Genomic DNA, 15,521 nt, shown 5'->3' with positions numbered 1-15,521 from the left:
CCTCCTCAGCCTGAGGGCAACATCCCTGTCCCCACTGACAGTCACCTCCCTGATGGTGGCCTCTTTCTCTAGGATCCGATTATGTGGTCCTACACGTCAAGGAAGGACAATTGGGAATTGTCACTATTAAGCCTTCTCAGCTCCATCCAGATGGTTCCATCCTTCACCACTTCAGTTAGTTGGTCCTTCAGCTGAGCGTCTCTTGTCGATTTGAGGGATTGATCCAGGAGGAAGATGTGGTAGAACAACGTCACCAGCTCCAGGGATACAGAGACCCTAGGTCCTCTTCCTCATTTTGGTTGTATTCATAAAACTTCTGTAGTGACTCTGGCAGGCTACTGCTATTCCCCAAAACCCGTGCCAGGACCTCAAAGATCCTCTAGGGGCATCTTTGGACATCTGTACCTTTTCTTAGTGTTTCCCAATGGACTTTCCCACACAGGTGTTTCATCACAAATGCCACCTGCTCGCTCTCATTGAGACCCCGAACACCATGACCAATTGCATGTCCTTGATCCAGTCATCAGCTGTTGGCTTGTTGGGTGTCTCTAGTCATCCTTCGAATCTGTTCAGCTTCCTACCCATTGACAGGTAGAATATCTGACCAGGGCTACCATATCCTTCCTTCGCAGCATTAAGGGAACTCACATGGGGAACGTCTGCCTGGTTTTGGCCTGAAGGCTTGGTTTCCTCTGACGATGCTTGAGACCCCAAAGATACTGGAGCAGCTTCTGCCACCCTCATGGACATCGCCTGTTTCAACTCTTCCACCACCTGCTCTATCTCGGAAAAATAAAGTTTCCTTTAGCCAGTTTGACTGGCATCAAAACTGTATAATCTCTAAAGGGTAAGTGTAACTTTAAGGAACAAATATTTACAGAGAATATTCACTGCCAATGCTCCAGATCTCAGGCCTATTCAGGGCCTTGGCTCCTCAATGCAGTGACTCAACAGGCTGGTTCTGCTGCTCTAGCTCCTGGCTGTTGTCTTTCTCTTTCTCCTTCTCCATAAGACTTCTGGTGCCTCCTTCGTCTTCAGCCCATGCTCCTGGCTGAGACCCTGCCTCCAGATTTCTTCAGGATTTCTGGTCCTTTCCTGAAAGGAGCTCCCCAGGCTGACTGAAGCCCCTTCCCAGCATCCTCCTGGGCTGACGACCTCTGCTGGTGAGGACCTAGTGCCCCGCAGTGGGCGGGGCCCGGCCTCTGGCCCCATTCCAAAGTTGGAAACTGGAATTCAGGATGCCGAGGGCGCACTCACCTCTCCCGCTACATATGCAGTATTTTTTCCCCCCACTTCAGGAGTTTTGACCTACTGCCCTGGAATCCTCACCCTAAACAACTTTATGTCTTCACCTAAATCTCCTCCTTTTAGAATCGTCATCTTTGACCAAGCTTTCGATCACTCCTAATATCTCCTTCTTTGGTTCAGTGTTTTTTTTTGATTGTACCTCTATAGCTTTGTAATTATTTCTATATTCAAGGTGCTATGTGATGAAAGTTATTGTTGCTGCTATTTTTCAACTTTAACACCCACTATTAGCCCCAATATTTCCACACCAAGTACAGCATTGACCAGAAGTACAGTAAAGGTCTCTTCCCTCTACATTCCCAATGATGTTCCCTACCTCAGACATAGAAAATAGCCCTGCTAGTTGCTACAGTATGAATCTTGCCACTTTCACAACAATTAAATCCTCTCTGAATTTTTGATCAGTTGTGTCTAGTTTTGGCCCATGACCCACATTCAATTGGAATTATGTTGAGATTACTCAAATTTAACTGGCGTATTGTGTTTTTGGCCAGTAGGGTGCAGACTTTCATACGCTCATGAGACTGGATTTGCAGACTGTTTACCATTGCATTACACAACCCTCTAAAGATTTCTTTAAGCAAATTTAGGTTTTAAAATTACTGCCTAAACTCTTTTGCAGCAAACTGGTGCTTACTTAGACAAATCAACCTCACCTTTTCCGCTTTTTATCATATCCAACTCCTCTTTCTCCAGGAGTATATCTACCTGGCTCTATTTGTCTCATGTGCGTCAAAGGTCTTCTCCATTTATCAAATCAATTGGTCAACTACCCTGTGTATGAAATAGTTTTCTCTCATTACGTGGGTAGACAGGATGATGGAATGGGTGAACACATGGCAGATAAAATTGAGTACAGAGAAGTGTGAAATGATACATTTTGGCAGGAAGAACATAGACAGACAATATAAAACAAAGGGTACAATTCTAAAAGGGGGTGCAGGAACAAAGGTTCATGAGGGTACATGTGCACAAGTCAATGAAGGTGGCAGGACTGGTTGAAAAATTTGTTAAAAAGGCAAATGGGATCCTGGGCTTTCTAATTACAGGCATAGAGTACAAAAGCAATGAGGTTATTGTGAACCTTTATAAAACACTGGTTTGGATTCAACTGGAGTATTGTATCCAATTCTGGGTACCACACTTTAGAAAGGCTTTAGAAAGGGTGCAGAAAAGATTTACAAGAATGGTTGCAGAGGGATTTCAGCTGTGTGGATAGATTAGAGAAGCAGGGACTATTCTCCCTAAGGAAGAGAAGGTTGAGAGGAGATTTGATAGAAGTGTTCAAAATCATGAGGGGTTTGGACAGAGGGAATGGGGAGAAACCGTTCCTATTGTTGGAACAGTTGAGAACCAAAGGACACAGATTGAAGGTGAATGGAGAAAAAAACCAAAGGCAACATGAGATAAAACTTCTTCATGCAGCTAGTGGTTAGGATCTGGAATGCACTGTCTGAGTGTGGTGGAGGCAGATTCAATCGTGACTTTTCAAATGAGAATTGGATAATTAAATGATGTGAAAAAATTGGCAGGGCTATAGGGTAATGGCAGAGGAGTGGGACTAGCTGTGTTGCTCTTGCAGAGAGCCAGCGCAGACAGGACAGGCCTCCTTCTGCATGGTGACCACTCTATGATTCTCCTTTTTGATCCGCTTATCAGATTATTGAATTTACCTAGATCATCTTTTTCAGCTCATTTATAATTAAAAGAACTTCTCTCAGGTGACCTTGAATGATATTCGAGCTAACGATGCAGGAAAAAAGTCTAACTAATGGTATATGTTGCAAGACGCTCCACTCCAACAAGATTTGTCCTATAATGTTTCTTGGTCTTTCTCCCATCCTGTGATCTGGAGGATTTAAAAACCTAAAGTTGATACCACTAAACCACAAATTCTTGGTTTGTCCCAGCACCTTTCTCATGCTTCTACAGTTGACGGTATTATAATTAATATACAATGTATTGTTAGTCTCATTTTCTGCTGTTTGTGGCCCTGAAGGGCATATGCATGGATTGAAATTTTGAAATATTCTGTGACATAAAAACCATCACTCTTAGTTTCTCTGTATTTGGCTAGACAAGAACATTAATCACCATCAATCATTACTTTTACAGTAAAAGCATTGAAGGTGTTGTGTATAATATCATATTTAGCTTGGAGAATTTAATTAAGTGATAATAAAAAGAACTACATGGAGAGACATAGGACATTTGCAATTTAAAAGCCAACATTAATATTGTGAAAAATAAAGTGCATTCCACAGAATGAATGACAAAACAATCATTGGCTTTCATCCAGTACGAATAGGATTGAGACCAGTCATCAGTATAAGTTTTAGAATGACTGTACAATTTTTTATTGGCAGGTTCTCTTTCTGTGAATTACACCCAGTTCTGATCTGTACTCACCTCAAATACAATCAAGCCCAAAATGTCAAAGCTATTTGATGAAAATGAACTCCTCTTTCTCTCTTCTACTTCACTTTGGCAATGCAAATATCAATAAAATTTAATTTTGTATCTTTGCAAAAGGTACCAAAATAAAGGTTTGTGAACATATTCAACTGAGTGAAATCTTGATCATCTATGCTTCAGTGAACGTCATGCAGTTGCCATGGGCACTGCCATTTGATGAGGTGATTGCATATCCACCTTACTTAAATAAATCATTCACTTCAGAAACTTTTTCCTACCAGGATCCAGTTTCAATAGTGAGTAAGACAGATACTTCTCATACTGAACTGACGCAGAAAGGGTTTTATGTTTGACCTGTTCTTCCAGTTTGAATTTTAATCAAGGGTGTAATTATAGCTATTATACAACAATGCTGCAGTTATTTGCTCCTCTATTTTTGCTCCTGGTTGCTGTCACATCCAGTATAGCCACGGCAATCAAAAAAAGGCCACCTCAAACGCTGTCAAGAGGTATGTGGTGTTTACTTAATAGATTTTGTGATTTAATATTGCTTTTCTTGAATTTCTTCCAACTTGGTATTGAAAGTTATATCAAAGAAGACTGGACTTTGCATAACTGCAAAAGCAACCTGCTGTGAAAGAAAGAATTTGAGTTTGCATGGATCGAATATAAGGGCCACGTTTTAGTCTCCTCTCACCAACTCCTGACTGAAGCCAATGGGAATGACATGGGGGCCAGCTGGCGGACGCTGGAAATCATGCAGCTGCGGATGCCACTGGGGACCTATAGGGAAACAGCACCCAGAAAAATCAGTGAGGAGGGAGGGATCTTGGACAATCATGGCCAGTGGGTGAGGCGCAAAGTGGGGTATGAGTGGAAATCCTGCTCCTCATGGCCCACAAGGAACTTTACAAGAATTGTTTTAAATTAAAGCTTTGCTGGGTTTCTTCTGACTCTACCCTGCTTGCAGCTAACTTTTGTTGCCAACTCCAAGATTGTGCATGATGCAAGCATTTGATGGTTAAAATTGCATCACAGTCTGAATTACATCATCAGACCTTCACACTCCAAATGTTGCTAGATGGCATCTAAGCTCCCAAGAACCAGGAAAGTAAAATCACAGTGTAGAGCCACAACAACTGGTGCTTGACTACCATTTTAAACTCTTGCCAATGCTGTTCCTACCAAGCGGGCAGGGTTGAGATCGTATAACTTGATTCCATAAAAACTGCTATCAGCACACTGCCTGAGAAATCGTGACTTTTTCTCAAGGCTGATTTAATTATAAGCATGACTGAAGCACATACAATTTTTCCTCCAACAATAGCGAGAAAAAGCGATTAAACAGACGGTGCTCAGTTTTGTCCTTGAATGATCTTGAATGAAGGAAGTGCACACTTGCATAGTTGACAGCAATCTTCATTTGTATATTGAAAAAAAAAATTGTGAGAAATCTTTGGGAGTTTTTTTTTACAATTTTGCAGTGTTTTACTGACCATGTTTATTTTCATGTTATTTAAAATATATTATTGTCTTCATCTATTAACAGCTCCACCACTCAAAGACTACTTGTAATCTAATTATTAGTTAGAACAAAGCAAATCTATTTTTATATCTTCTTAATGCTGAAGTTTCAAGTTACATTTGTGTTGGATCCAATGCCCTGGTTTGGGGATAAAGGATCTGGGTTGCAAGCTTGTTTCGGGGTGACTGTGTTGGTATCAAGACAGAGAAGATATGTTGACTGTTCTTAGAAGAAACAAATTCTGTTTATTTACAAAAGGAATTCAGCAGCTACACTTGTGTGTTACAACTCAAAACTCCGTCTTTACTCTTCAGACTCTAACTCAAGACTACTGACTACAGAGGTAGCCCATGCTACTCTGCTATTGGGTACCAAGATCATGTGATCTTACATTACAACATTTGTCTTAAAGGTATATTACACAACAGATTACTACATCCCTCTCCCCTTTACTCAGAAATATGTTTTACATTTTCTTTCAAAATATCAAATTATTCACACAGATCAATAATTTACAAAGTCAGCCTTTCTGGGGGTTTCCTTATGCACATAGAACATCTCAGCTCTATAGCTTCTGATGTTTTATCCGACACCTCCCTCACTATAGTCATCTGAGCATCTGGTTCTTCAATAGGTACCTGCAAATCTGTTTCTTTGACTCTTTCAGGTACAGTCAGCCCTTCAGACACATCCATGTTTAGCTGAGTTCCTTCAACAGAAGATGTTGATTCAGTTACGATCACTGGTGGAATCATTTCTGGGTATTTTGTTTCTCCTCTTTTTATATGATCCACATGTCTCTGTATGACTCAAACTTCCACTTTCATGTGATAGGAAAGAGGTCCCGTTACTGCACTTATTTCACCAAACAACCATGTTGGCCCTTCTCTAAAATTCTTCACAAATACTTTCTCTCCTACATTAAACATCCTGTCCCAACTGTGACAGTCATGTCCAATTTTCTGACTTCACTGACTCCCTTCCCCCTTTCCCTCCCAGGTTTGGCATAATTAGGCTCAATATCGATCGGAGACAGCGCTCCATCAACAATTCCGCAGGTGTGACACCTGTTATCATATGAGGGGTGGTTCTATAATGGAAAAGAAAACGTGCTAATTTAGTTGCTAAAGAATCGCCAGATAATTTCTTTATTCCAGATTTGAACTTCTGAACTGCTCACTTGGCCAGTCCATTTGAAGAAGGGTGGTATGTTGAAGCTTTCACAGGAGTAATACCGTTGAGGCTAATAACTAAGTGAAATTCAGCATTCGTGAATACTGTTCCATTGTCTGATACAACCACTTCAGGTAATCAATTGATTGTGAAACTTTGTCGTAGCTTGTCAATTGTAGCAGAAGATGTCGGCGACTTCATATATGTCCATCCATTTTGAGTGAACATTGACAATAAGTAGAAACATTGTTCCCATAAAAGGTCCCACATAGTCAATGTGCACTCGCACCCATGGCCTTCCTGGCCACTCCCAAGGGTGTAACGGGGCTGTTGCAGGTAATTTTTGTACTTTCTGACACTGCATACAACTTGTCAATAAGTTTTCTATTTCTCCATCCATCCCAGATCACCATGAATAGCTGCGTGCTATTGTCTTCATTCTGGAAATTCTGGGATGTGCACTATAAAGTTCAGATAACAATGGCTTTCATTCTTTTGGAGGAACAATCACTCATGTTTCCCACAATAAGATACCTTCCTGGCTGGTTATTTTGTATCTTCTCTGGAAATACAGTTTCATTTCATCAGATTCTTGTTCTTGTGACCAACCATGATCTCGCACTTTGGATAAGACTGGGTCTCGATTTGGAAGGAATCTTTAAATCTTTCTGTCTAGCACATATCGGTGATGAGTGCAGGAAGTTCAATAATAAAATGAATTCTTGAGGAATTGGAACATCCTCATCTTTTACTTGCATGGGCAAATGACTGAGTGCATCTGCGTTTGCAATTTGACTTCTAGGTCTATGAATGAAAGTATACTCATACGCTGCCAAGATTAATTATTTGTGCTTCTGTGTCTTCTTTCGATGGGCACTCTTCTTTATGACACTGACTTTATTCTCGGCCTTCTTTTCAACTTCCATATTGGTCAGACTAATCTCAGATGTAAGCTCGACTTGAATGAACTCAGTGGTTGAGTTTTCCAGAATTTCATCATTTGTCTGCTTCTCAGAAAATTCTGCAGCTTTTGCCTCCAAAGCCTTTTTAGTTTCACGTAGTTGATTTTTCAGCTCTTCCATCTCTTTTTTGCATTGGTTTACTGCCTCCTGGGAAATTAAGCATTGTCGAGCCTTCTCTGCCAGTTCATCCTTCATTTTACTTAGAAAAATGCAAAACCCTTATCTTTCTCTTCATACTTTTCCAGAGGTACATACTTAGGTCTTTTGGCAGGTTTTCACTTTTCTTTTGGAATCTCTGTGCCAAATCAAAGTTGATTTCCCTCAGCCAGTTTCATCCGAGCACGCTTGGTCCTTTGCCTGCTACCACCATCAAGAGTAACCTCATTGTTTGACCTCTATAGTGTACTGTGAATTTACATACGCTCTTGACTTGTATGCCTTCTCCCGTGTAAGTTTTCAATTTGGCATCAGTTCCTTCCAAATTTAGTTTACGTTTCCCATGATTCAAATTTTAAAGTATGCTCACCTATCACTGTGGTGGCTGCTCCAGAATCCACCTCCATTCTGAAAGGCCTCTCATTCACTCTCATGGTTACATAGATAGTTTCTGTTTTTCTTATCTTTAAATTATACAATGAATAAATATCTGAACATATTACTTCAGGCTTTTCAACACTGTTAATCTCATTGGGTTTTTGCTTTTGTCTGAAAGTCTGCCTGAATCTATCTTTACAATGTCTCTTGAGGTGTCCATTTCAATGACAGAAAAAAATATTCAATCTTTTTAAACTGTGATTCATTACAAGGTTGTCTGCCTCCACCTCACTTACCATTATGCCATGCTTTTTCTGCGAAGTTATCTCTTTTAATTTGTCTGCTAGCGGTGATTGCTTCCTGCTTCTGAGTAATGCTCTGTACTTTTGCACTCTTTTTGGTTGAGGCTCCCTGCCCAACATGGAGGACGGCGCCATTTTGTGCTCCCTGTATGGCTTTTGAGTCTCGTACTGCACCTTCCATTGCCAGAGCGATTTCCAATGCCTTCTGAAAATCTAAATTTGTTTCAGACAGAATCTCTTCTGAATCGCATCTTCATTTACTCCGCACACCAAACGATCTCTAAGCATGTCATTGATAGATGTACCAAACTTGCAATATTCAATTAATTGTTTCAGACTTGCCGTGTAGCAAGCAATTGTTTCCCCCGCAGCTTGAGTTAAACTTGAATCGTTGCATCGTCACCGACCGCTTGGGCTGGTAATGATTCTTTATGAGGTTCACTAAGTCATCAAAACTTTTCAAACCTGGAGTACTAGGTACTGACAAATTTCGAATTAATCCATATGTCTTACTCCCACATGTGGGTAAGAGGATCGCGCACATTTTTTCTCCCCCGCAATGTCGTTCACCTGGAAGGAGAATCCAACACAATGAGACCAGTCATCTGAGGTTGGATCAAAAGGCTCAACTCTTCCAAATTGAGGCATGCTCTGAGGGGATTGCTTCAACGATCAGGAAGGAAACTTTTCTTTTACTTATAACCATCGTGCGAAGTACAGCCTGATTTCAGTTCTTCTGATTTCCTTCATTCTTTCTTGCTTTTCACCTCACCCTTTCGTGTCTTTTCTTGGTTTTTACTGTCATCGCCAGTTTGTTGGATCCAGTGCCCTGATTTGCTGGGGTTAAAGGATCCGGTTTGCACACTTGTTTCAGGGTGACTGTGATGGTACAGAGACAGAGAAGATCTGTAGACCATTCTTAGGAAAAACAAATTCTGTTTATTTACAAAAGGAACTCAGCAGTTACACTTGCATGCTTAAAACTCAAAACTCTGTCTTTACTCTTCAGAATCTAACTCAACACTACTGACTACAGACATAGCCCATGCTACTCTGCTATTGGGTACCGAGATCATGTGATCTTACATTACAACATTTGTCTTAAAGTTATATTACACATCAGATTACTACAACTTGCTTGTAGTTCAGTCCGTTGTATATATTGATGGATTCTAAAGGTAATTTTGAGCTGATAAAGTAATAACATTGACAACAATGCACTCTGCACTCGCACTCCTGACTGACTGCCCTTTAGGTTGTGTTCGACATACCTTGGTCGTAAACAAGTGTTACAAAGCAATACAGTTTCTAAAAGGTGCTCGGTTTTATTTCATATTAATTGATAAAGTCACTGTGAGAGGAGCTGTGGAGCTCCCAAGAAAATGTTTGCAATAGAAGCAGAAGAACAGGAAGCCATGCTGGGATGCCAGAGAAAGCTTGGCCCGTGGCAATATATTTTTGTTATTGTGGCCATATCATCTGGGTAAAACCACTAAGACAAATAGATCAGATTTGCCCACAGATGCAACCTTTCTAAATCCTCACATGATGCTTCCCAAAATTTCATTGTGTCTTAAATAATTTTCCTGTCAAAATAACAGTGTGACTATTACTATCTGCCTCACCATTGAAACCCTTCCTAGCAGCACTGTGGGTGTACCTACACCACATGGACTGCAGAGGTTCAAGAAGGCAGCTCATCACCACCTTCTCAAGGGCAATTAGGAATGCACAATAAATGCTGGCCCAGCCAGCGACACCCACATCCCATGAACAATTTTTTTTTAAATTGCATTAAGTTGCAAACAAAAGGGAAGGGAGGAACTTAAAGCTATCACTATCACTAGAGATAAAGTACTAGGAAAAGTAAAGGGACTAAAAGCTGATAAGTCCCTGGAGCTGCTGGCCTCCATCCTAGGGTCTTTAAAAAAGTGGCTGCAGAGATAGTGGATGCATTGGTTACAATCTTCCAAAATTCCCTAGATTCTGGAAAGGTCTCAGCAGATTGGAAATCTGCAAATGTAACGCCACTATTCAAAAAGTAAGTCAGAAAGCAAGAAAAATAGGCCAGTTAGCCTGACATCCGTCATCGGGAAAATGCTGGAATACATTATTAAGGAAATGACATTTATAAAATTATAATACAATCAAGCAGAGTCAACATGGTTTTATGAAAGGGAAATCGAGTTTCACAAATTTATTTGAGTTTTTTGAGGATGTAACAACCAGGGCGGATAAACCAGAGCCAGGAAATGTAATGTATTTGGATTTCCAAAAGGCATTCAATAGGGTGCCACATAAAAAGTTAGTGCGCAAGGTAATATATCAGCATGGATAGAGGATTGGCTATTGAACAGGAAACAGAGAGTCAGGATAAATGCATCATTTTCAGGTTGGCAAATAACAACTTGTGGAGTGCCACAGTCAGCGCTGGGCCTCAACTACTTACAGTCTATGTAAATGACTTATATGAAGGGACCAAATGTAATTTAGCCAAATTTGCTGATGATACAAAGATAGGTAGGAAAGCAAGTTGTGAGGAGGACACAAGGAACCCGCAAACGGATATAGATAGGTTAAGTGTATGGGTAAAAATTTGGCAGATGGAGTATAAATGTGAAGAAAATAAATGTGGAGTATAAATGATGGGAAAAGTGAGGTTGTCCACTTTGGCAGAAAGAATAAGAAAGCAGAATATTACTTAAATGGAGAGATTGCGGAATGCTACAATACAAATGGATCTCTATGCCTTGGTACATGAATCACTGGAAGTTAGCATGCAGGTACATAGGGTAGAATCTTCGGCTCGGCGAGGGGGGGCGGGGCACACTCGCCGAGGCGTAAAATGACGCACAGCCACGTCAGGCGTGCATCCCAACGTCACTGCGCGTCATTTAGATTTTCAGTTCAGCGGGCGCGCAGCCAAGTCAGCTGCGCACCCGCCAAACTGTCAAAGGCCTATTAAGGCCATTTAAAAAGCCAATAAAGCAGTTAGCTGAGCTGCCCGTCCAACCTTAAGATTGGCAGGCAGGTGAAGAGCCCAAGCAGTCTTCGCATTTTTCATGGAACCTCATCCACAGGTGGGATAAGGTTTCATGAACGTTTTTAAAGTGTTTGAAAAATTTTTAATAAAATTAATGGACATGACCCAGCTCATGTGACAGTTTCACATGAGGGTAGATGTCCTTAAATTAGTTTTTTACCTTTATTCAATGTTTTATAAGTGAAAGTAATGTCCCTGAGGCACAGATTTCTGCACTCTTTTGCGTGCATGGGCGAGAGTGCACTCCCTATCAGGCAATCCCCGCCCGCACAGGGAGTGCTCAGCACTTCCAGGCATGCGTCACGCTGGGCAGGTCTTAATTGGCCTGCCCACGTAAAATGGCGGCACCCAGCCGCTCGACTGCGCACCTGCCTGTGCCCACCCCCGCACAACCTCCCCGACAGGGAGAAAATTCTCCCCGTAAAGTAATTAGGAATACAAATGGAATTTTAGCATTTATTGCAAGGGGCATGGATATAAAAGTAGGGAAGTCTTGTTACAACTGTAGGTGACATTGGTGAGACTGCACCTAGCGCACTGTGTACAGTTTTGGTTTCCTTATCTATGGAGTGATATATTGCATTGGAAACAGTTCATAGAAAGCTCACTAGATTGATTCCTGGAATGATGGGATTGCCTTATGGGGTAAGGTTGAACAAGTTGTGCCTGTGCTCATTGGAATTTAGAAGAATGAGAGCTGATCTTATTGAAACATATTAGATTCTGAGGGCACTTAACAAGGTAGATGCTGAGAGGACGTTTCCCCTCATGGGGGAATCTAGAACTAGGGGGGCACAATTTAAAAATAAGGGGTCTCCCATTTAAGACAGAGATAATGAGGAGTTTCTTTTACCAGAGGGTCCTTAGTCTTTGGAATTCTTCCACAAGCGACAGTGGGAATTAGACAGATTTTTGATCCACAGAGAGTCAAGGGTTATGGGTAGAAAGCAGGAAAGTGGAGTTATCGCTACAATCAGTTCAGCCTGATTGAATGGTGGAGCAGGCTCAAAGGGCCAAATGCCCTATTCCTACTCCTATTTCTTATGGTCTTAGCTCTTAGAGGTTGAATTAATTTTACTGTTCTGAAATTAATTCTTTATTATTAAATAAATTTCTGAAAGTACATATTCATATGATGGCCCTTTGCAATTAACTGGAACATAGTAGATTATTAAACATTTGCCTAATATTGTTATGTGCATTATTGTTTTAGGTTGGGGGGATGATATAACATGGGTTCAAACCTATGAAGAAGGACTTTACAAAGCAAATAAACGGTAAGAAAATCTGTCAGTTTTAATATTTTGCATTGAAGTAAAGCACTGAAGGACTGAAAATTAACAAATGCTACAGCAGCTAGAATAAATATGGCTAGAAATTTGAATTTGGTTAGGGATGGTGTTTCATAGTTCTGTTTAGAAGCTGCAGGAAAAAAAACCAAACTCTTTACCTAGCTCTCCTTGTCCCATCAACCCCCACCCCCCCCTTAAACCAGCTTATATTTCACTCCTTTCCTATTTTTACTAAGTTCTGTTGAAGGGTCATGAGGACTCAAAACGTCAACTGTGCTCTTCTCCACCGATGCTGCCAGACCTGCTGAGTTTTTCCAGGTATTTCTGTTTCTGTTTTTGTTTTGGATTTCCAGCATCCGCAGTTCTTTGCTTTTATCTCTGTGTTTAATTGACTGCCACTTCTCTTCAAGAAATGCTTACCTTGAAGAAGTTTTGTCCTACTCTCCGTCAGGATTTTCGTATCTTTCTTTTGCCTTGTTCACCTTCATTGCTTTCCATTTCTCTCCTGGTGTTTGACAAGGTGTTTACTAAAACCCGCTTTCACAGCCATATTTCCTTTCTCAGTGACTGTCTCCGTCTCCGACTTACCCCACGTGGATTTCAACTGAAATTCCATCCCTCATGTTTCGAACCCACCCAGGATTACAGGTATCTCCGGGACATACAACACTCCTCGGACTGCTGTTCTCGTCGCATTCTGAGATCCACACTCAGTGCCATGCGCCGCCATGTGAACACACTCAACCTCTCTCTCCAGCAGCACCGCCGCACCCTTTTTCAAAGCTGCACGTGCCCTCAGTTTCATTTTATTCTTCGTCTCATCCGACGCCTCAACAAGAAACTTTTTCTCTTTCTCTCAAGTGCTAAGGAACTCAAGCTGCAACAACTCATCGACACCAACACCCATCCAGGACCCTCCACCCCTGCCTGTCCCTCTGTCCCCACCCCATCTTCCAATCCCAGCCCCGGTCGGGTATTCACTATACCCCCTGATCTCCCCCTCTCCGACACTGAACGTTCAGTGCTCAGCAAAGGTCTTAGTTTCATACCCTTACACCCTCATCTCAATGAATTTCGGGCTCGGCACGATACTGAACTCTTCTTCCGCCGCCTTCGTCTCCGTGCTCACTTCTTTGGGCAGGAGTCCTCTCCCCGTTCAACGGATCCTTTTACCCACCTCCAATATTCTCCTTCCACCTGGATCCCTCCCTCTGGATTCTTACCTTCTCTTGATCTTTTCATTGAGAACTGTCGGCGTGACATTAGTCGTCTCAATTTCTCTGCTCCTCTCACCCACTCTAACCTGTCTCTCTCTGAACTTGCTGCACTCCCTTTACCTAGCTCTCCTTGTCCCAACAACACCCCCCCACTCCCTTAAACCAGCTTATATTTCACCCCTCTCCTATTTTTACTTAGTTCTGTTGAAGGGTCATGAGGACTCGAAACGTCAACTGTACTCTTCTCCACTGATGCTGCCAGACCTGCTGAGTTTTTCCAGGTGTTTCTGTTTTTGTTTTTGTTTTGGATTTCCAGCATCCGCAGTTCTTTGCTTTTAACCCAAACTCTTGTTCAGAGATGCAGCAGGATTTTTCAGTCGGCGTGTGGGGGCAGGCCTGACACGCCGATGCGTAAAATGACACACTACGATGTCTGGAATGCGCTCCGACGTCATCGCGCAATCCCGCGATATTTCGTTTGGCGGGTGTGCCGATATGTAACCAGCCTATTAAGGTCATTAAGGAAGTGATTAAGATAATTGTTAATGCTGCTCGTCCAACCTTAAGGTTGGCGGGCAGGCGAAAAGGCCAAGCGACCTTTGCATTTTTTAGGAAACCCCACCCACGAGTGCGATGAGATTTCCTAAAGCTTTTATTAAATAAGTAAATAAATAATTCCTAAATATAAAAACATGTCCCATCTCATGTGACACAGTCACAGGAGGGGACATGTTTAAATCAATTTTTAAACCAGTTTTTTAATTATTTCAATATCGATTCAATCTCCATGAGGCAGCTCTGTGCGTCAGGGAGATTGAAGTGCCCTATCGCACGCATGTGTGAAAGAGTGGTGGCCCAGACTCTCCCTCCTCCTTGCCCACACCCCCCACCACCCCACCTCCCCCCCCCCCCCCCCCCACCCCGCCCCCACCCCCTGCACAGGTAGCACTGAGCGCTATGGCTCGCGCATTACATTGGGCAGGCCTTAATTGGCCCGCCCACATAAAATGGTGGCGTGGTGCCAATCACCGCCAGAAAAATTCAGGCCATGAAGTTGCATTGAAAGCCTTGAGCATGATTGAATTGGTTGGTTAAATTATTTAATGCAACTATCCAACCACTAAAGTACTGCAGAGATGTACCTTCCATGTCAGCTCTCTGCAAGACAGCATTGGGTTTTATAACAAGAGTTTGAAAAGTAAATTAAGTTAGACTTCCATCCTTCTTTCATGATCACAAAATCAGCCAGAATTGTATCTTAACGCTTTGGCCTAGATTTTTTTATGTGGTGAATTTAGCACTATTTGGACGTACTTTCCACTGGTAACTGAAATTTCTCCAGATTCAACCCAATTTTCTTCAGTAAAACTTTGAGGGAAATTTTAAGGATGGGTTTGGGTCAGGAGGGAGGTGTTAAAAATTATGAATCCTGACCCTGAGATTCTGGTATCCAACCCACACATTTTATATTTAATAATGAAGGCAGGCAACCAATCCACTCCCAGGAGACAGGTTGGTAATTTAAATTTCATGAGGCTGGCAGCCTCATAATTACCATTTAAACTTTAACCTTTGCAAACCTGGCAGCTGAAGGAAGGTGACCTACTGGATCCTACTGACCACCCATCTCCCAGCCCCCAAGGCTTCCCAGCTGTCCCCGAGGCTTCTGATTCCACCCCTCCCACTCAACAGGCCTCTGACCCCTCAGGACTCTGCTCCTCCCTACCCCCATCCCTTTCCTCGTCCATGA

The 15,521-nt window shown here is 42.0% G+C and overlaps 1 protein-coding gene across 1 annotated transcript in view; it reads left to right on the top strand.

Annotated features, from left to right (window-relative positions):
• The first annotated feature begins 3,970 nt into the window (after nucleotides 1–3,970).
• The window catches only part of LOC144673087 (anterior gradient protein 3-like), a 32,180-nt gene continuing 20,629 nt past the window's right edge, over nucleotides 3,971–15,521 (top strand). Inside the window, exons 1-2 of the mRNA XM_078535085.1 lie at nucleotides 3,971–4,232; nucleotides 12,476–12,539. Of these exons, the coding sequence (XP_078391211.1) occupies nucleotides 4,133–4,232; nucleotides 12,476–12,539 (164 nt within the window). The 5' untranslated portion in view covers nucleotides 3,971–4,132. The remainder of the gene's footprint in view (nucleotides 4,233–12,475; nucleotides 12,540–15,521) is intronic.

The sequence above is a fragment of the Cetorhinus maximus genome, chromosome 3, assembly GCF_964194155.1.
Source record: "Cetorhinus maximus chromosome 3, sCetMax3.hap1.1, whole genome shotgun sequence".
Taxonomy (NCBI): domain Eukaryota; kingdom Metazoa; phylum Chordata; class Chondrichthyes; order Lamniformes; family Cetorhinidae; genus Cetorhinus; species Cetorhinus maximus.
Note: the sequence above shows the minus strand (reverse complement) of the source record. Positions and strands in the feature narration are given on the sequence as shown.